This window comes from Phodopus roborovskii, unplaced genomic scaffold (assembly GCF_943737965.1).
Source record: "Phodopus roborovskii unplaced genomic scaffold, PHOROB, whole genome shotgun sequence".
Lineage (NCBI taxonomy): Eukaryota > Metazoa > Chordata > Mammalia > Rodentia > Cricetidae > Phodopus > Phodopus roborovskii.
Window position 1 is genome coordinate 16,677,873 of NW_026126424.1, and position 21,712 is coordinate 16,699,584.

Genomic DNA, 21,712 nt, shown 5'->3' on the forward strand with positions numbered 1-21,712 from the left:
CAGACACAGAGAGGGAACAAATTACATAGCTAAGGGGACAGTTAAGAAAGCTCCTTATGAATAGCAAAACCCAAACTTCCATTTAAGACATAAGCACAGTGTAACCAAATATACAAAGATGTGATTGGAATGCCACAGATGAAAAGAATCACTGGAGATCAAGGAAACCTGATTTTATATGTGCTGAGGATGCTGAATAGCTGCACAAACTCCTGAGATGCTAGAACTTTATCACCTAAGGAATCTAGTAGAAGAGAACTCTGTTCATCTATACATATGCTTCCCTTAGCTTACTTGAGCATTTGTATGAGGCATCACTTAGTAGATTTCTTAGGTATTAGACAGTAGTTGAAATGTTAGAAGATGAATTCATAAGTGCAACATAAGGTAGGTAGAATTTTTTGTTTTCATTGTTGTATGTCCACAAACTTTTACCGCTATGTGATTATGTGTACCACACATGTGCCTGGTACCAATGGACACCAGAGCTGTTTTATCCTGTGAAGCCTGAGTTAGAATCATGTGTGAACTGTCTTGTGGGAGCTTGGAATCGAACCATGGTTCTCAGGAAGAGAGTCAAGTTTTCTTAACTACAGAGCCCAAAGAGGAACCATACATTTGCATGTTAGGGGGAGAAGATTCACAGGCAGATTTTAAGTAAATAGTAGAATAACTTGAAATGTTTACCTTTGTTTTAACATAATACATGTTACTCCTTTGGAATTGATTGGAAACTTTTGGAAACTGTGTAAGCAAACTTTACTTTCTTTTCTCCTTTCCCTCTGGTGTTTTCCCTTTAGGCTGAGCTATGCAGGCATCTGAATCCCAGTTCATGCACAGCCTTTATTGATCTTTTAGAAATACACAGCACTTGAATGTTAGAGCTGAAAGAAACCTTGGGGACCATATAGTTAAGTGGTTTTCGGTCTTTGTTTCAAACAACAAAGTGCTTTTGGAGAATAAGAGCTTAAAATAGAAACTTTAAAAAAATATTTAAGAATAAATTTGCTTTCCTTGGAGGTGAGAAGAGTGTTTGTGGCTTATTATATCTGTCAAATTAAGTTTACAGATCCTTTCATGACAGAACCCAGGAATTACTTACTAACTCAAGCTTGAAAAGACAGTTTTGATCGCATCTGATAGCATCAAATACTTAGGAAAAGTATTCTAACTTTTGCAATAGTTTCCTATAGTCTATAAAGGGATGTCCTTCATTGATGTAACTTACAAGTCAGTGCTCAATTTTAGAATGATGAACTGACTAGTGACCATTTGGTTTCTTAAGTGGCAACCTTTGAAAAGACAGCTAAGAAAGAAGCCCTAAAATGTGACTGCCCAATGTGGCTTCATCACCTTCTCTTGGCCAGATAGCACACACCCCTTCAATAAGTTTCTGTCTGTTTCTAAGAAAAGCCTGCTCACAGAGGAAAAAATGTAAAATGGGAAGCAAAAGCTGCATATAGAGAAAGCTGCAATATTTTTTCTTTTTTGATTTTGTGGGTTTTTTTTGGATTTGGATTTGTGTATATGCATGTATCTGTGTTTTTTTCTTTTTTATTGTGCTATTGCTTGTTTTGTTTGCTTGTTTTCTAAAGAGGGGGAGAGAAAGAAAGGGTATGGAGTAAGCTAGGTGGGAAAGTGGGGAGGATCTGGAAGGAGATGAGGAAGGGAAATGTAATCATATGGTATAGAAAATAATAAAAATGGCTATTAATTGGACTTCTTTTAAATACCCCCCCTTTTTTGTTCCTTTAATAACATTCACCACACCAGAAAGGAGCCAACTCACTTCAAAGAGGACATTAAGCCTTCTTGACAATTTTTAAAGTAGAATCATATGTTAGTAATAAAATAAAAATTATTTTCAATACAATAATTTTGTGTTAATTTCTCATATTCCCCAAATTAATAAAATCAGTGTTTTAGATGACCTTTTTATTTTATAACTCTGATTATTAATGTTTCTCCTGACAGTAGTCTGTCTCACTCATTGTGCCTAGAACTGGTACGTGGTGGCTTATGCTACCATAAAGGGAACATACCTTTGCAGTGTTATATGGTAATTGCTTCTTTGTACATGTGTGTATGGTTGTTTGTAAGTGTGCAATGTGGCAATTGTCCATGTCCATGTGCCTGTGTGTGCATGTGGATCTACAGGGTATAGGTCAACCTCAGGTGTCATTCTTCAGGTGTTATACACCTGGCTTTTTGAAATAGGGTCTTCAACTTGATTGGAGCATGCTAAGAACACTGACCCAGGAATATTGCCCATCTCAGCCTCCTCAGCACTAGGTTCCCAAGCGTGTGCTAGTACACTGGCATTTTTAGAAATGTTTCAGGGATTAAAAGATTCTCAGACTTGTATGGAAATCATATTGCTGACAGTGCTATCTCTCCAGTCCCAGTGAGACAGTAAATTTGGTAATCTAAAAACCAATACTGTGGTCTTGTAGAGTTAGCTTTCTTCACTGGTGTGGTTCATGGTAAATTTTCCATGCTTCATGGATGGAGCCCTGCATTTATGGGCACAGTGGTGGCTCTAATTGGGTGGGGTATGGTATGGTGGAGAGGTGTTGGTGGAGGGATTTTAATTATTGATACCATAGGAAAAGAAATGACCTTTGAACATCTCAGAAATAATGCAACATTCTGAATGGGTATTAAAATATGAGCAGGAGCTGAATTAGAGGAGAAAATGTCAATTTTGATTATGATTTGTTAGAGAGGTGTGAGCCCATTTCTTTTACATGCTTTGGCAGATAATGACTTACTTGGTATGGTATGGCAGCAGTCCATAAAACCATTCTTGATGCAATTTGTTTTTAGGAAAAGTTGAGTAAAACTGATAATAGACTGAAAGAATAATGGTCATCAAACAGAAGACACATTTCTCAAAAGGCATAACTCAATGTAGATATATAGATCTGAGGGCTAACTCAAGGCTAACTCAAAGAGATTTGAAAAAACAAAAAGCAAAACAAACAAAACAAACACACAAAAATCCCTTGAAGGTAATTGTTCAGAGTAGATATCTAGAACCAGCATTGCTTATCATGATTACATGATTAAATTTTACCTTTATATAAAAATTTTATATAATATTTATAAAGTAAGTATAACTTCTAAGAAACTTAATAGAAACATAGAAAGAGCATATAAGAATATAATTATTTTCTGTATTACTAGAACTGAGGCAGAGGGATCACAAATTATAGTCCAGTTTAAGTTATTTGGTAGAAAGAACCCTAACTACAAAATTCCAAAAGAAAAAGTGAAAAAAGAAATACATATTATTTTATTTATATTGGATAAAAACTAATGGATATATCATATTAAGTCCTTTAGGAGAAAAGACAAAGCAACTATAGCAAGCTTCAATGCTTGACTTTGTTTTTATCATACTGTTACTTTCTAACTTCTTCATTTTATTTGTTATTTTTTATGCAAGTACAGTGTTTATCAAGCATGTTATTTCTTTTTTAAGTTTTCTGAAAATGCTTTGTCAATGAAAATACTTTCTAATCCAAGGTGAATGTAGGAAACTTTCTTTTGGTTGATTCTTTTTTCTTTAGTAGCTAATTAAGAAAAAGACTTTGTATTTAAATCTGACTTAACTCACTGCATCTGTTCAATTCCATTCAGAGTTGAATCCTGCTGTCAAAAGGCTGTTTGAAATTATAAGAAAATATTGTCAAATAGACATAGGACAGGCATCATAATAGAAATTCTTGGTTTACCAAATTTGGCAAGAATATTTTTCAAAGACTGGACTATAGAAACATAGTTGAATTTTGCTCAAATACAACAAAATCACTGTGTAGTTTTTAAAGGTAAAAGTAAATCTTGAGTTTTTATGAAAAAAATTAACTCAGTGGCAATACTACAATGTTGATGTGTTTTTAATAGTGAGATGATTGAGATTCTTAAATGCAGAAAAGGATAATCACAGATAGCTTAGTGATAAGCACTTAGTGCTTAATATGCAGATATTTCTTGAATCTGGTGTTGAAATAGATTGAACTAGGATAGTTGTAGCCTTTAGGATCCTGTCTGTCCTTGAGAATCTGATGAAAATTTAAACCTATGAGAATGACCATGCAACCATGGATAAAAGTTAAATTTGGTATATATTTGCCAGGGAATTCTGTGATCTCTGATGTGAGATCTTTAACTACAACTTGAAAATTTCCAAAATAGTGCCATAGAGAAGTATCACAGATACTGTTTGGCAGAGCTTTAGAGACAGAAAGGAAGAAGTCATGTATTTCACTTATATCTCATGATGACATTCTGTTCTTTGAATGACTTTTCAATGGAAAAAAATTCAAAGTATATCTCTGTAAACATTATTTGAGTCTATCCCTGGAAGCCTCCAATCCATCTTAAGCATGAAGATTTAATTTTTTTCATATTAGTTGACACAGTGAGAACATAGCTTTCATATTTTTGTTGCAGGCTAGTCCTACCAGAATTTAAACAAATAAAGTCTTATTTATATGTTGACAGCTATGAACCTTGGTTCCAGAGGGTCCATTATTAGGTTGTAAATAAGTAATTCACTTAGTATTTTCAATTCTTGTCAACTACTAATATATATATATATATATATATATATATATATATATATATGACACATGTATGAATTCAGGGTTCTTGTAGAAAATCAAGGATTGTACAATAAAAACCTGAATGGATATGTATTATTACATTATAAAGGACTTCCATAATACTTAAACTAAAATGGCTAACATTTCACTGAGTTTTCCCTGTACTTTATGAATTTATTATGTATTTTTGGAATGTCTTGACTGAATCTAGTATTTATACATCTGAACTATAATAGAGTGATATATTGTGTCAGTATTTTAATCATTTTAAAAATAAATGTCAGCCCTTCTTGGTAGGGAATACTTTTTAATAATTTGTTCTTTTTAATTTCATCTTAAATTAAAACCACATTTCTCCTTCCAACCCCACCTCCAGCCTCCATAACCTTCCCTGTAGTCCACACAAAGACTATTCTTCCTTATGGGTAAAGGCTCCCTTGAGGAGTCAACAAAGTCTAGCACAACAGGATGGGGCTGGGATAAGACCTTCTCCCATCATTAAGGCTGAGTATGGCATCCAACCATAGAGAATGGGCAGAGAATGATATTTAATGTTTATTGTATGTGTATGCTTAGTTTAACAGCAAACTTTCCCCAGTACTGAGATACCCATGAGAACCTCTCCATATAAATTGTGTTGATTCATGTCATTAATTGTGAGCAGTGTTATAAGCTGGCTACACCTATCACAGTTGGCATGCATTCTTGATGAATGTTTTATATCATTTTCAGAAAGCTTAATAACAATGAATATTTGTGGAACTTACCTAGCATTGAACATATCTCTAAAGAAAACAAGTTTCATGTAACCTAGGTGACTATTTTAGAGGCAGGACTGAATCTGAGTTGGATGGAAATGACTGTGAGTTTGATGACATGGATCAAGTCAAACTATGTAGCATAAACTAAGCATCGGTAGTAGATAAATCAACTGGGTATGCCAGGTTTGAAAGAGAAATTTTAAATTGGCTATACTGCATAATCAAGAATATTCTATTCACTATTTAAGAGACTTTCCTGAATCAAATTTACAATTCCTTAGAAAGGCAATGTAAAGACAGTGATGAAAGCATTTTTTTCTTTTGTTCTAGAAACTGTGTGCATAAGTGCTAGCAAGTAGTAAGTGCAGATACACATAGAGGCCAAAGATGATAGAGTCCCTAGAGACTGAGTAATAGGAGGTTGTAAGTCATCAAACTTTAGTGCTTGTGAATAGAGATAGAGTTAGGTGTTCTGCAAGAGAAGGAAGGACTCTTAGCTCTTGAGTTGTTGAGCCATCTTACCAACTTCTACATATTTATATTCCTTACATTCTACTTTTCTAGTATATTTTCTATTATAATTATTGAAAAGGGCAGATTTTATTTAATCCTAAATATTCACTGCAGACCATGCTAATGGGAAATCATTAACATTTATGTCACATTAAGTTAATTTTAGAAAATTAAAACATTCTAGTATCTTGATGTCAGCAAAGATACAGTTTACTGAACTGAAGGATGTTCAGTGAGTCTGGGTGTTTTAGAAGTGACCACTCTCAGCTGTAAGAGGTCAATGATTCATGTTTCATAACATCTTTGTTTAATTCAAGTTCCACACTCGTAGTACTAGGTAGACTGCTTTACTATATAGCATTTCTTCTGGTGTTGCTTGATAATGTCACAGAAATTTAATTTGTAGGTGTGAAAAAATGTATGTGATTATACTTCTTTAAATTAGCATGATGCAGTTTTTAATTGTGCTCTTTACATGATTTCTGTGAAGTTTGGAATTTTAAAACTCTGCAATGGCTATATATTCCATAATTTCTAGGACTTGAAGGTATACTTTTTATTTTTCTCCCAAATATATTCTCATATGTCATTTTCAAAACAAAACATTTCGATTGGGCCTTCCAGTGCCTTGCTTGGAGTCTACTGATGCATGGAGACTGCACATGCATGGGGGAACCCACCCAGGAAGACGAGCCCATTTGGAGTCTTCCAGTGTTCTACTCCCATGTCCAACCATGGGAGGGGCTGAGAGAGGACCTGTTTCTGGCCTGCCTTCTGGTGTCCTGCTCAGAATCTAATGAGGACTGGGGACTGTGTATGGGGTAAGCCATCCCAGTGGACCAGCACATCCACAGTCTGCCAGCTCCCTAGTACCACTGTCAACCACCAGAAGAGGAGAGCTATCAGAGTATTGGACATGATTGGACCCACTGGAAGAGAACCTTGCCCTCCTACATACCAGGAGAGGTAAAGATCCCATTGGTATTCACTGGAAGAAGAGATGGGTAGACAACAAGATAAGAACACAAACAATACCAGAAAGATCAATATGACACCACAAGAGTCTAGGAACTCCAAACCAGAAAGATATGAACATCCCAATACAGATGAAGCAGAAAAGAATGGCCCTAAAAACAACTTCATAAAGATGATAGAGATCTTAAAAGAGGAAATGACAAAATGCTTTAAAGAAATGGAAGAAAAGACAAACCAAAAATTATAAGAAACAATTCAAAGAGTCAAGGTTTGAAACCTAAAAGAAAGACTAAATAAATAAACAAACAAACAAACAAATAAATAAATAAATAAAAACCCCATTTCAGGGAATGAGAAAATGCTGGAAATAGAAAAGCTGGGTAAATAGTCAGGAACTTCAGATGCAAGCATGAACAACAGAATTGAAAGAGGAGGAAGAGACAATCTTAGGCATTGAAAATACACTAGGAAAAATAGATTCATCGATCAAAGAAAATCTTAAAGATTTCCAAGAATTCAATGAGAATGAAGACACAACATACCTAAACTTATGGGAAACTTTGAAAGCAGTGCTACGAGGAAAGTTCACAGCACAAAGTGCCCACATGAAGAAACTGGAGAACAGCACAACTAAAAGCTCTAGAACAAAAAGAAACAAATTTATCCCAGAGCCTTAGATGCCAGGAAATAATCAAATGCGAGAGCTGAAATCAATAAAGTAGAAACTAGGAAAACAATACAAAGGGTTAATGTAACAAAGAGTTGGTTCTTTGAGAAAATCAACAAGATAGACAAACCTTTATCTAAACTAATCAAAAGGCAAAAAGAGAGCATGCAAATTAAAAAGATTAGAAATGAAAAGAGGAACATAATGGACACTGAGGAAATCCAGAGAATCTTGAAGTCATACTTTGAAAACCTGTATTCCACAAAATTCAAAAATGTAAAGGAAAGGGACAATTTTCTGAATAGATATCACTTAAGAAAGTAAAATCAAGACCAGAAAACAATTTAAATAGATCTATAACCCCTAGTGAAATAGAAGCAGTCATCAAAAGTCTCCCAACCAGGGAATGGGATGGGAGGGTGGGTCGGGGGACAGCAGAGGGAGGGAGGGAGAGGGAACTGGGGTCAATATGTAAAACAAGAAAAAAAAAGTCTCCTAACCATAAATAAGCCCAGGGCCAGATGGTTTCATTGCAGAATTCTAGCAGAAACTCAAAGAATATCAGCTAGTACCAACACTCTTCAAAGTGTTGAACACAATAGAAGCAGAAGGGTCATTGCAATCTTGCCAAAAGCAAACTCCAGATTCAATGCAATTCCTATCAAAATCCTGGCACAAATCTTCACAGGCCTTGAAAGAACAATAATCAACTTTATATGGAAAAAAAAAAAAGACTTGGATAGCCAAAAAAAAAAATAACCTTGGTACAATAATGGAACTTCCAGAATATCAACACTCCTGACTTCAAATTTTATTATAGAGCTATAGTCCTGAAAACATCTTGGTACTAGTATAAAAATAAACAGGTAGACCAGTGGAATCCAATTGAAAATTTGATATTAACCCATACACCTACGAGCACCTGATTTTTAACAAAGTTAAAATTATACAATGGAAAAAAGAAAGCATCTTCAACAAATGTTACTGGCATAACTGGATGCTGCTATGTAGAAGACTGCAGATAGATCCTTATCTATCATCATGCGCAATACTTAAGTCCAAAGATATTATTGACCTCAACATAAATCCAGCCATACTGAACCATTTAGAAGAGAAAGTGGGAGGTACCCTTGAACAAATTGGTACAGGAGACTGATTCTTGAACATCATACCAGTAGCACAGACCAGTAGCACAGACAATTAATAAATGGGACCTCCTGAAACTGAAAAGCTTCTGTAAGGCAAATAACACAGTTAATAAGATAAAATGGTAGCCCAAAGAATGGGAAAAGATATTCACCAACCCCACATCTGACAGAGGACTGATCTCCAAATATACAAAGAACTGAAGAAGCTAGTTACCAAAACACCAAATAATCTAATTAAAAACTTGGGTCCAGAACTAAATAGAGAATTCTCAATAGAGCAATCTAAAATGGCTAAGAGACACTTAAGAAAGTGATCAACATTCTTAGCCATCAGGGAAATGCAAATCAAAACAACTCAGATATACCAACTTACTCCTGTCAGAATGGCTAAAATTAGAAACATAAATGACAGTTTATGCTGGAGAGGATGTGGAGAAAGGGGAACACTCTGTTGCTGGTGAGAGTACATGCTTGTACAGCAATTTCGGAAATCACTATCATGATTCCTCAGGAAATATCCAGCAATTCCACTCTTAGACATGTACACAAAAGATGCACATTCATACAAAAAGGATGTCTGTTCGCCTATGTTCACAGCAGCATTATTTGTAATAGCCAGAATGTGGAAGCAACCTAAATGCTTCTCAACTGAAGAATGGATAGAGAAAATGTGATTCATTTATACAATGGAGTACTACTCAGCAGAAAACAAGCAAACAAACAATGGAATCTTGAAATTCTCAGGCAAATAAAAGGAACTAGAAGAAATCATCCTAAGTGAGGTAACCCAGTAACAAAAAGAAAAACATGGTATGTACTCACTCATACCTTTATACACCATCCTAGAGCCTTCATCTAGTAGCTGATGGAAGCAGAAGCAGACACCCACAGCTAAACACTGAGCTGAGCTCCTGGAATCCAGTTGCAGAGAGGGAGGTGTGATGAGCAAATGGGTCAATACCAGGCTGGAGAAACCCACAGAAACAACTGACCTGAACAGGTGAGAGCTCATGGATCCCATTCGGATAGCTGGGAAACCAGCATAAGGACTGCAATCCAGATGCCCCGAAAGTGGGTGTTAGTTAGGAGAACTTGTCAGTCTGTGGGACCTCTGGTAGTGTATCAGTATTTATTCCTAGTACATAAATGGATCTTGGGAGCCCATCTCACACACAGGGATACTCTCTCAGCCTAGACACATGGGGAAGGACCTATGCCCTGCTCCAAGTGATATAACAGACTTTGAACATCCCCTATGGAAGGCCTTGCCCTCCCTTGGGAGCAGGAAGGGGATTGGGTGGGGCTTGAAGGGGCACAGGGGAGGAGGGGAGGGTGAGGGAACTGGGACTGACATGTAAAAGAAACTTGTTTCAAATTTAAATAAAAAGTATTATAAGAAAAAGTTGGTGATTGAAGATCTAAGAGTTAGTGCCGCTTTTGTTTTTAGGAGATTCAAACTTAAGAACTAATGCATGTAAACCACATGCTACTAGGAGAAAACTTTCTTTTGCTGGTAGGACTTGCATAATTTTATGTTTCAATTTCAGGAATCACTACTCTGAAACATTTCTACTTGAAATTTCTCAGTGACTTCAAACCTGAAGACATGGATGTGCTTGTTTTTCTTTACATATGACATCAATAGAAAGTTAATATTTTCTTCATTTTATCACCAAGAGTGCTTTCAATGATAAAGAAATGAAACTATAATGGAGATAGAAATCAGGGCTACTTAATTTGTGGTAAAGCATGGCTAATCACTCATGTTCTCTGGATAGACTGCATCTGCTGTATCTTTCTATTATTGCTATACATTGTTAATGCACTGGGGAATTACCATTGTGTGAACTTGTAAAAATAAGTTTAGATACACGTAATAAGACTTGCGATTCAAGGTCCACAAATTGAAATAACACACCAACACAATCTGACCACGGACATATTTGAATGACACACAGTACTTTAATGATGTGATTCATTTAGAAAATACCAGTTACACAGTTCACTTTAGATGAGGATTTTCTGAGTTTAGATTTCTGCACTGCTTGGATTCTATGGGTGATTTTAAACTACTCATAATTTTCCTCATAAAATTACTGTATTTGCTGGAGATTAGAAAGGAAACAATGATTAAGTTCTTATTTATTTCAGGCACAAAACTGAACATAATTTATTAAGGAAATTCTCCTAATCTGTAAATGTTTAATGCAAGTCATATTTTAAGATCATGTTATCCCAATTCTAGTGACAATAATATCTTAGCTTGTTCTAGCAGCAATACACTATATATTTGATAGATGATGAAACCATACATAGAAAACAACAAGGCTCTGTACAAATGCACACCTCACAAATAAGCCATGATCATCCATATTTTAAATGTATGTGATGTCACATAACATAACAGGAATGGTTCCTATTAGAGTCTGTCTACTTAAAACTTGATTGATTTCTAAAGCTGACATGAATTTTTTACCTTATACAAATTGCTATATAAAGTATGAATTGATTACTTTTGTTGCATGTGTAGTATGACAAATGAATCTCCTAAATTTTCTCTCATTTGTAGATAGGAACTTGAGAAAATGTTTGGGAAGAGAAGACACCATTATTTAAAAATGCACAGTGCCCATGAGATCATGCTTATGTTTTGTTGACAAAAGGTGGCTCCTTCACATTCAACCTTGAGTTTCAAGATTAAGTAATTATATTGCCCAATTTTGATTTGAGAACATCTCTTCACTTGCAGGATTTGAAATGAATTACTGTAAACATCACTGTTTATAGAATGCTTTGTCTGCATGACCATATGCTTATTTAAAAATGTGGTAGTGTGTGTATGAGACAAAAAGTTACACTTTAAGTTGTATATTATTTATTTTAGAATTTTTTAAATTTAAAATACATCATTATTAATTTCAATAGAGGTGCCTTAGGGGAATTCTTTTAAAATATGGAAGGTACTTTTTAATCTCATTGATATTTATTGTTTCTGGAATTAGTAACAAATATTTTCAGTTTCTTTAATTTTGAGTGTACCATGAGACAAGGTTTCAAGAAATTTCATTCTTATTTCATTTTCTGAATTGGTTGTGTATACATTTGATACCAAAGACAACTACCTGATTCTTTTCACCATTTTCTTTTGTACAAGCTTGCCAATAACTCTCTAGGGTCCATAATTTTAATATAGTAAAAATTACATAAATGTTCTTTTCTTAATAATCTTCATGTGCTTCATATTTTACAATAAATGACATTATTATTGAAATTTGTATGTAAAATATGTTAAAATACTAATATATATTAGTGTATATATTGTGTAATAACACTAATAATGATAAATGAATAGAATCAAATGGAGTCTTTATAACACAGACACATATTTTACAAACAATTATGTGGGCTATTTCCAGGAAACTGGGTACCACTGTATTGAATTGGTGTATTTAATTGGTGAATTTTAAATTCAGAGCCAATAGGAGAATGAACTTGTGACAAAGATTCTTGATACCTGGCTTGATTTTATTTTTCTTAAGCTTATAGTGCTTATGTGAAGGGGTAAGCCAAGAAGATCTTTCTTGACCACACTTGAAAACTCACTTGAATAATTACTGCTATTAAATTTTAGTGAATTTTATAAAAAAATATTACTTTCACAGAAGTGAAGAAATACAACTGTACAATGGTGAGTACAATGATAGAAATACATATTGCCAAGAAAATGTTAGCAAGGGATTTAGAAATGACTGCACAGCACCGCATCAGAGAATGTGGTTACAGCAACATAACTGATAGTATTTTCCATATAAATAAAATCTTCAAATCTTTTTTATAGAAATAAATGGAGGGAAAGTACTTTTCTTTAGCCTTAATTCCTATGAAAATATTTCTGGGTGTAGAGGAAGAGACAGTTTAAAAAAAAAAAAAAGAAAAGACAGTTCAAAAAAGAAGACATTCATGCATTTAAGCCACAATTAGTTTGATTCTAATACAAGGCAAATAATTAATCTTTTGCAAAACTATGACTCAAGCAACTTAAACTTCTTTTAGTGCTTTGCACAACAAGGGCATGATAGGCCCTGTAAATTTAGGAGTTAAGATGTATTTCTGACACATTAACTTAGACAAAATACTCTTTGAAACTCCAAATATACAGTAAAAAGCTTTGCTCTGGAGAAATGATGACAATTCAATCAAGGAAAAACAAATAAACACAGATAGGGTCCTATAGAGTTTATCGTAAATGACAGTGTAGATAGATAAAAAGAAATGCCTTTTGCTTATGTGTCATCTTCAGTCTTAATGATGTGGAATAGGGTGACATTGAACAGGACCTGGTGGCCATTGTTCCAGGCATAAAGAGCTCTATCTCTTGCATTGTAGTCAAGCATGGATATGTGAAAGTATTGGTTATGAAAGGGGATATCCGTGTACTCATATGTGGAAGTTTTTGTGGAATAGGAATAATACACTTTGGCTCCAGTGAGGTGGGAGTTGGTGACATACAGAGTCCCACAAATCATGAAGGATTCCCCTGCACTTCTCTTAGGGTATCCGGTACTCCAGCTCTTCATCACCTCCAAGGTATCTTGATTAAGCTGGCTGATGACAATATTGCCTGCATTTTGGTTAGTTGCATACACAGCCCACAGGCCAATTTCATCAGCCATTAGGTCGATGTCAGAGAAGCCACCCCATGTGTAGGGGTATACGTTGTGAAAGCCAGCATACTCCAGGCTTCTTTGGGCTAGCACTCTCCCTAAATCAAAACTGTACTTGATGATGATATTACTCTGATACTTGTTAAAATAGAGTGAGCCATTGTAGACAACATGGTTAGTTCCTGCCCACTTGAAAGGGAGGTTGTATGTCCTTGATTCAGCTCCACTGACAAAGTCAGCAATGGACTTATATTCGCGAACTATTTTATTGTTAGTGTAACTGTCCATATACCAGACCTGAAAATAAGGGGGAAACAAGAAAAACAAGTGAAGTGATTAAAGTCTTGACTTGTATAAATATTCTCAAATAAGGCAGTCAAAGTTGCAGTAAAGTTTTCGAGGTTTAGATATAAAATGTTCTTCCTTCTATCCTTTTTAAATGTGATAACATTGCCAGCCCTTTTGTGTGGAGGGCCAGCAAAATGACTCAGTAGGTAAAGATTCTGTCAAGATGACAAGCTGAGTTCTATTCCCCAAACACCAATGGTAGCAATCAAGAATGATGGTGGCCCTCTGACCTCTATACATATGTGACATGCACACACACATACACACCCACACCCACACACAGATACATTAAATTTTTTTAAAAGAATATTTCTATGGAAAAGCTGAATTTAATACCTTTAAATTAATTTACTTTTTCTTTATTTTATTTCTGGCAAGCTGATGCCTATTGCTGACCAACTCATCAAATGTTATTCAAAGCAAATTTGTGATATAACAACATGATCAATGACAACTGTAAGGCTTTATCTTCATTGTGCCTTTTGCCCTAAAAATATGTCTATTTTATTCTACATGCTAAATGTATAGTTACTTTGTAATTACCACAGAACCTTATAGTTACTTTTATTCATTGGGTTATCTTGTATATCTTAGTGAAACAATTGCATTAACTTAATAGCACACCTCATTTGGATAAAACTATCAAGAATCTTAATTTGGAATGAATTAAAAAATAAACAGAATTACTATATTTACTTATATAGTACAGATATTGCCAACTTATGAAAACACTCTTACTAGTTTCAGCTGAATTGTTTTTATAATATTTATCTTCTTAGGGTTGGTTTTAGTTACTTAGTGTTAGGTATGGAAGGTGATGTTTAGATTCAGGTATGTCTTTTAGACAGGGATAGGGTATGGTTGGGAAAGGTATGGTTTAGATGGGATATAGGTAGATTAGCCTATCTTCTTGTGAATTATTTTAGTAATAGTGAGATATTAGTATTATACAGCTTACATTGTTATAGATTCTTGTATGTGGTAACCTATGTAAAATTATGTTTATATTCCCGTCCCAGATGAATTGTACATTATATTTTGCCATATTATATAAAATATTTCCATTTATGATGTTTTATGCACATTAACCTACCATATTCTATGTATGTATACTTTTATTTATGTTCAAGACATTTGTATATTGATACAATTTATGATATTTTTACCATGCTGCACTTTATACTTCTACCTCTGGTTTAGACATTTCTACTCTACCTCTGTTTTAGGGATTTACATGTACATATACATACATTGTTGTATTGTTTACATATTTGTCCCTGCTTTACTCAGGGAAGTTTCTATCAATTTTATAGCTAGATTCCTGAGTATTTCAGATTATCTTCACCCATGTTTCCTATATCTATGAGATTAGTCAGACATAGATGCTTAATCTTCAGACACTTCATAGACATGGAGAATGTGGCATTTAAATGTTTTAATATTAGTACTCCGTTGACATTAGACACTATTGCTCCTGACAGTACTGTGAACTTTCCTGAAAATATGTTGGACACTGTAGTTGCTCATTTTGGAGTCTATCCTCACTTTGGCTAATGGCCTTTTGAGCAAAGAACTGGCCCTACCTTGACAACTGATTTGGACATGTCGTCCTATGTTCTTGTAGGAGACAAACATAGAAGTCTGTTGAACATTGCCAAGTCAGGATAAGACAGCCTTTCTACCTCCCTGCTTTGTTGTGGTCTGTCAGGCACTCTAGGCCTTAGCCAAAACTGACTGTATGAATGTTGCTGTGTTATCTTGGGTGACTGTCCAGGTAGACTGCTGTTTCTGTCCTCAGTGCACCATTTGGAAGTTGCCCATCTGCACTTCCTGCCTACCCTAGTATTGCTATTTTCCTTCTCAGGTCTTTGATGAAGTTAAAGATTAAACTATCATAACTATTATTCTCTCTTCCTAGTTATATACATTAGGCACTAGACTTAAGCTTTCCAGCTTAGGACAACTCTATTGTAAACCCCATTATGCCTTCACCCTAGACTAAATATGTAGATCATAAGTTTGTATGTTCTCGATTTTCTTTTTCTTAGAGCACACTTGTTATTCACAAAACAGTATATAGTTTTGTATGAAGCCTAAATCTTTTCTTTAGACTAAATGAGGAATTGTAGTAAGATATTCACTTTGTCAGCATCTGTGGCACTGACCATGCACATTGGAGTTGGAGACAGGGGTGGAAGTGACCTGGGGAGGAGCCTGGGAGCACTCTCTTGCTTGCAGCACGTGCATAGGAGAGCATCTGGAGGCATCCTTGGGACCAGGAAACTGCAGGTATTCATCTGTCTATGTTGTAAGTTATTTCTCCCTGAAGAAATATCTATTCAGCCTATTTGTTTCTCCTGATCCTTATTAAACCTCAATAATAGTGATTTTTAATCTAAAGACCATATTTCTTATAGAATATTCAGGAAAAATTATATATATATATATGTGTGTGTGTGTGTGTGTGTGTGTGTGTGTGTGATTCATTCATTTCAAGCAAAATCCAAGACTAAATTCAATGACAATTAGTCTAGACTACACTGAAGAATTCTAAGAGGAATGCATTACTAATATAGATTTACTACACACATTAGATATATTAGCACTTCTATTGGAAAATACCATGAAATAACACTCTTTGTACCAGAACCTATATCATGAAGAAAAGGAATAGCCTGGGAGAAAATAGTGTGAGAGAAATCTAATTGTAAGCAAAAGCATTTGTAGAAAAATCTTACTCTGTTATGCTTTTCAGATGCTAAGGGATCTGTCATCCAAGCACCAAATCGAGTTCCAGATGTCTTGACCGTGATAGGGCCTGTGATCTTCATCAATTTGCCACATGCTGAAATTAGAGTAATATAAACATGTTGGTTGAATATAGCCAAGGAGTCTAATACACAAACTCAGAGGAAAGCAAAGGGAGGGATATAATGCAGAGTAAATACATGAAATGAATGTCACATGTTCTGAGTGAATGAGCATCTTGGTCACTATAATTTATTTAACCCCTCAAATGAGCCATGGCTTGTTAGTTCAATGCTCTAACTGTAAAGTGAATTACTATAGGAAAATTAATATTTCATAAGACCTAAAAAGAAATAAAGGAAAAAAGTCAAGTCATTGTCATATCAATTAGCCCCTGATAATAATTGGAAATATATTCTTAATTCATACACTACATAACAATCACAGTTTCCTCAACCCTACACTCTTTCCAGTTCCCTCCAGTTTCCATCTTCCCCAGATCCTTTTCCTCTCCATTGTCCTTCAGAAAGCATAAGACCTTCAAGCCAAATAGATCAAAGAAAGATACAGTTGGACAAGTTGAAAGCCCCCATATGGAGGCTGGACAAGGCAACCTAATAGGAGGAAAAGAATTCTGAGAGCAGGCAAAAGTGTCAAAGACATGCCTGATCCTATTAGGAGTTGTGTTTGTTTGATTATCAGCCACCTCTGTTTCCCCCTCTGTTATGGTCATTGAAAGTATATACACTAGACAGAAATTTGGAGCTTATTTTTCAGTTCATTTTTCCATTGAACTTGTGAAAAATCAGTAACAGAGTACCTGAAAAGTATAATTTTGAGGGGCCTAATATATAGATAAAAGGGCTTGATAGAGCAGCCATGAATATGAAAAGAACAAAACCTTAGTATTTCAGGTTTTCAGACTCCAGGAGAACTTGAAATAAAAGTTTCAGGAACCCAATGTATAATGAACAACATGAATTTTATGAAAAAATTTGTATATATATATATATATATATATATATATATATACTAAGTACATATTCTAATATTCATATACATATATGTAGTCATTTTTTGTCTGTAAATAGGTCTTATGAATAGCTGAAGTTTCATTAGTGCCAGAACCAAAGCCAAAGGGCAACCATTTTTATTGACTTTTAAATAGCAGAATTTAGAAATAATTTATCTTATGTATTAGCAAATTAATTTGAATATAAATATTTATATTTTGTATATAAAAAGAATTCAATTCATGTCTGTTTATTAACTTTCACTTCTGTTTTTTCCTGGGTCTTATTTCATATTTTTCTGTCTTGCTCTGGCTAGTGAAATAATTGACAAATGTCTAGTTCGTTGCTACTGGTGCCAATATCTATGGATGAAAACAAGAAATGCTCCAGGCAAATTACTGGCAAAAGCAATCCAGCTTGCAGCATATTTTGACTCATATTTATTTCTATACGTGTCTCATAAGAATAATTTGTATTTGGCATGATACCAAGCTGCCTACTTAGGAAGATGAAGTGTGGGAACATGTTCTGCTTTTTTATTGCAACAGTAACTACACATTATGTAATCCCTAATATTTTGGATACCTGAGTTGGAATCATGTTCCACTTTCTCTGAAATTACAAGTGATGTTACCTTTGTTTAGTTTATCACTTTACAGATTCCTAAACCCAGTTTATCAAACCTGCTATCTCTCTCTCTCTTTCTCTTTTCTCTCTCTCATCCATCATCCATATATATACATATATATACATATATACTTATATATAAGAAATATATAAGTATATAAGAAATATATAAGTATATATGTATATATATACATATATATATGAGAGGAGTATACCTTTTTATTTCAATCTATGTACATGGGAAATATATACATATATATTTCTTATATTGATTGGGTTAACCCTAATTGGAATGAAAGAGTTCACATTGTTATCAATATATAAGAACATATTAGCCAAGTAGGACCCATCTGAATTAGAAAAATGTTAATATATATTGAACAGACCTAAGGAGAGCCAAGTAGTATCCATCTGAATTAGAGAAATGTTAATATACATTGAACAGACCTTGGTGAGTAGACAATATGAATATATGGTATGTGAAAGTAATGTTTAATGATGCCACACATAAATATTTGTAAGAGAACAGATTTAAAAAATGAAAATTTCCACTGTATGCAGATTGAAATGAAAAGATATTCCCTTCTGCAATTTCACACCGAACAGTACTTGTGGTTTTGTTTTTTTTTTATTTTCATTGAAAGATGAAAAATAATTATGTCTTAAAATGATGGATTAATATCTTCCTTTATCTCCTCTATTTTCTGATTTCAATGTAATTACTGTGGAATATAGCAATAAAAATCTTTTTTAAAATCTCAAAGACAAGGGAAAGAACTATTTATAGAGAACTTTCAACACATTTTTCAAAAGGCAAGATCAGATGATGGAGATTGGTCATGGGAAATTTAGAATGAGATGTATCAGTGTGTGTGTGTGTTTGTGTGTGTGTGTGTGTGTGTGTGTGTGTGTGTGCGTAAACATCATTTTTCCACTATGTTCAATTTGAAGATTTTAATACCAGTTAAACTAATTGTTTTTTCAAAAGTGATAAGTGGATTTGACCTTTAGATAGATTTGAATTTTTCTAAACAAGATATATTTATATTACATGTTTGGGTGTTTGCACATATGTGTGTACTACATGAGGAGTATCTGCAGAAGCCAGAACAGGGCATTGGATTCCCAAGAACTAGAGATACATAGGGTTATGAGTGTTGAAAACTGAACCTGTGTCTGTAAGAGTAATAAATATTTTTTAACTGCTGAGGCATCTCTCCAGCATAAGACTGAAACTTTCAAAGAAAATCTGGATAGGTGAAGACAATAACTTAATTTTTAACTCATTGTGATTGTGTCTCACTATGTAGTTCAGTCAGTTCTGGAATTCAATTAAGTACATTAGGCCGGCTTGAATACATGGAGATCCCCATGCCTTTTTCTCCCCAAAGGAATACACTATTCCATCTGGTTTAATGGTATATATTAAAGGAAATTTTATTAAATGGCACAAAATTTTTTGTTAATAGATTTATAGAGGCAGAAATTATGTCTAAATCCATCACATAGATTCCAGGAAACAGTATAACATGATAATAATATTGCAAAAATTTACATTTAACCTGAAATTAACCAGCTCATCATCAAATTACCAAATACTTGATCAACTCCACTTTCTGATTATAGAAAAGACAAGATTTATCTAGATATAATAAAGGAAAATGATAAAGTTTATATTGTTAAGAAATATAATTGTAATAATAGTTGGAGTATTAAAACTGTCTCCAACTTTTTTAAAAGTAGAATTACAAAGGATTTTTTCCAGCAAAGATAAAATGTGTGTCTTGAAGTAAAAAGTATTCTGACTTTGGTCAATATCCATGAGTTTTCATAAAGCATACTAGATAGAGTTATGAAAAAAACAGGAAGGAGCATTATCTAAATTTTCAGTTTAACAGGGTAGGAAGTTATTAATCAATACCTGTGAATGATTTTTAAAAATAGAAAATAAATATTTAAAATGCTGATTTCACCAATACTATGCCCTAAATTTCAACTGTTAAATGGGTTAAACTCTGGGGAAAGAAATTAAAAGAGACTGTTGGTTACAATTTCAAGCCCTTTAAAAATGTTAACCATACTTTTTTTTGCCATATATGTATAATATATAATTTGTGATTTAAAATGTTAAAATGAATGTAAAAACCTAATAGTCACTAAATTTGAGAAGTTAAAAAAAATGCATCTATATATTGCCTGTAAAATCATATTCAGGTTTAATGTGGCATGTATAGCTAGGAAATGAGTAGAAACAAGAAAGGGTCATGGATTGTAGAAGTGAAACCTGTGAATAGCCTGTATTTTAATATTTTTAGATTGAGACTTAAATCAAAATTTAGTGTTTTATACTTCCACTTCCATTTCACCATTTATGGACTTCTTTGTCTTTACCTCTTCAAACTTCAAAAAATGAGAATAGAATGAATAAAATAACATTGATTTGTATATATTCTACACCAATAAATATAATTTTTAAAATGAAAAATGGGGGAAGAACATACAGAAGGAGAGGGAGTACTACAGAAGGAGATGGAGGACATACTGAAGGAAAGGCAGAAGCCAAATAACACTGAGGTTGTTTCAAAAGCCATAAGGATTTGTATTATTTATGTTAACTAAATTTACATATAATATATATATGTTTTTGTGCATATGCACACAAATAGATTAAACGGAGATATGCCAAACCTACCAAAAACCCAGCATCAGTCATGAGAACCCACATTTTGAGATGTTGGTCTGGGGTGTCCAAGAGCCTTCCCAAACAATGCCGTGTATTGCTATTTTTCTTTGTTGCCTCTTATAGGTTGAAGTTAATTTCCTGTTGCTAAAGATACTATGAAGCTTGACCACAGGATTGGGAATATTTGATTTTAGGACTAATTTTCATAGTATCAGAAGTGCTATACAAATTGCTGATGGTGAGAAGCAAACAATTGTGCTACCTAGCCAATACCTATGAATCACACAATAATTAGCATGGTAAGATATTCCTAAATGTGCATATCTTTTTGGTAACCAACAACTCTCTAATTCAGCTCAAAGCCTACTCAACAAGAAGAAAATCATGCCTGGTACTAGAAATCTAACCAATATCTAAGAGAAGCGAGATTATAGATTTTAGAATAGAACATACTACTGCCACTGTAGTAGATGAGCTTAATTCCTTGTTGCTATAAAAACACCTCATATACCCACAGGTAAGTAGCCCTTTAACCCCTCATCAAGGCAGCATCTTTGGCAGCATAAAGAGACCATTACAGAAAACAACAACTGAATAAATGCATAGGACAACTGATTGTGTAGCTCCTAGTCCGAACACATCTATAACAAAATTCCTGCACATAGGACTTGGGAAACATAATGGGAAAGGCATGGAAAGATTGTAAGAGTCCACAAAGTCTGCTGTAAGATTGTGTTTCCAAGAAATAATAAGGAAACTATGCCCATGTTAACATCAGCAGCATGGCTGCCTAAGCAAGAAGTAATCAATGGAAACACCAACATACATGAATAGGAAAGTCTCATGGGACCCCACAAATAACTACAGACAACCGATGGCTGCTGAAAAAGGGACAATTACTTTTATCTAGGATGAGTGACCAAATTGGATATGCAATGTCAAATGGTCTGTCCTGAAG

The 21,712-nt window shown here is 34.2% G+C and overlaps 1 protein-coding gene across 1 annotated transcript in view; it reads right to left on the reverse strand.

Moving 5' to 3' along the window:
* Positions 1 to 12,638: 12,638 nt before the first annotated feature.
* Positions 12,639 to 21,712, reverse strand: part of Olfm3 (olfactomedin 3) — a 209,268-nt gene continuing 200,194 nt past the window's right edge. Inside the window, exons 5-6 of the mRNA XM_051185634.1 lie at positions 16,422 to 16,528; positions 12,639 to 13,632 (exon numbers count right to left, since the gene is read on the reverse strand). Of these exons, the coding sequence (XP_051041591.1) occupies positions 12,955 to 13,632; positions 16,422 to 16,528 (785 nt within the window). The 3' untranslated portion in view covers positions 12,639 to 12,954. The remainder of the gene's footprint in view (positions 13,633 to 16,421; positions 16,529 to 21,712) is intronic.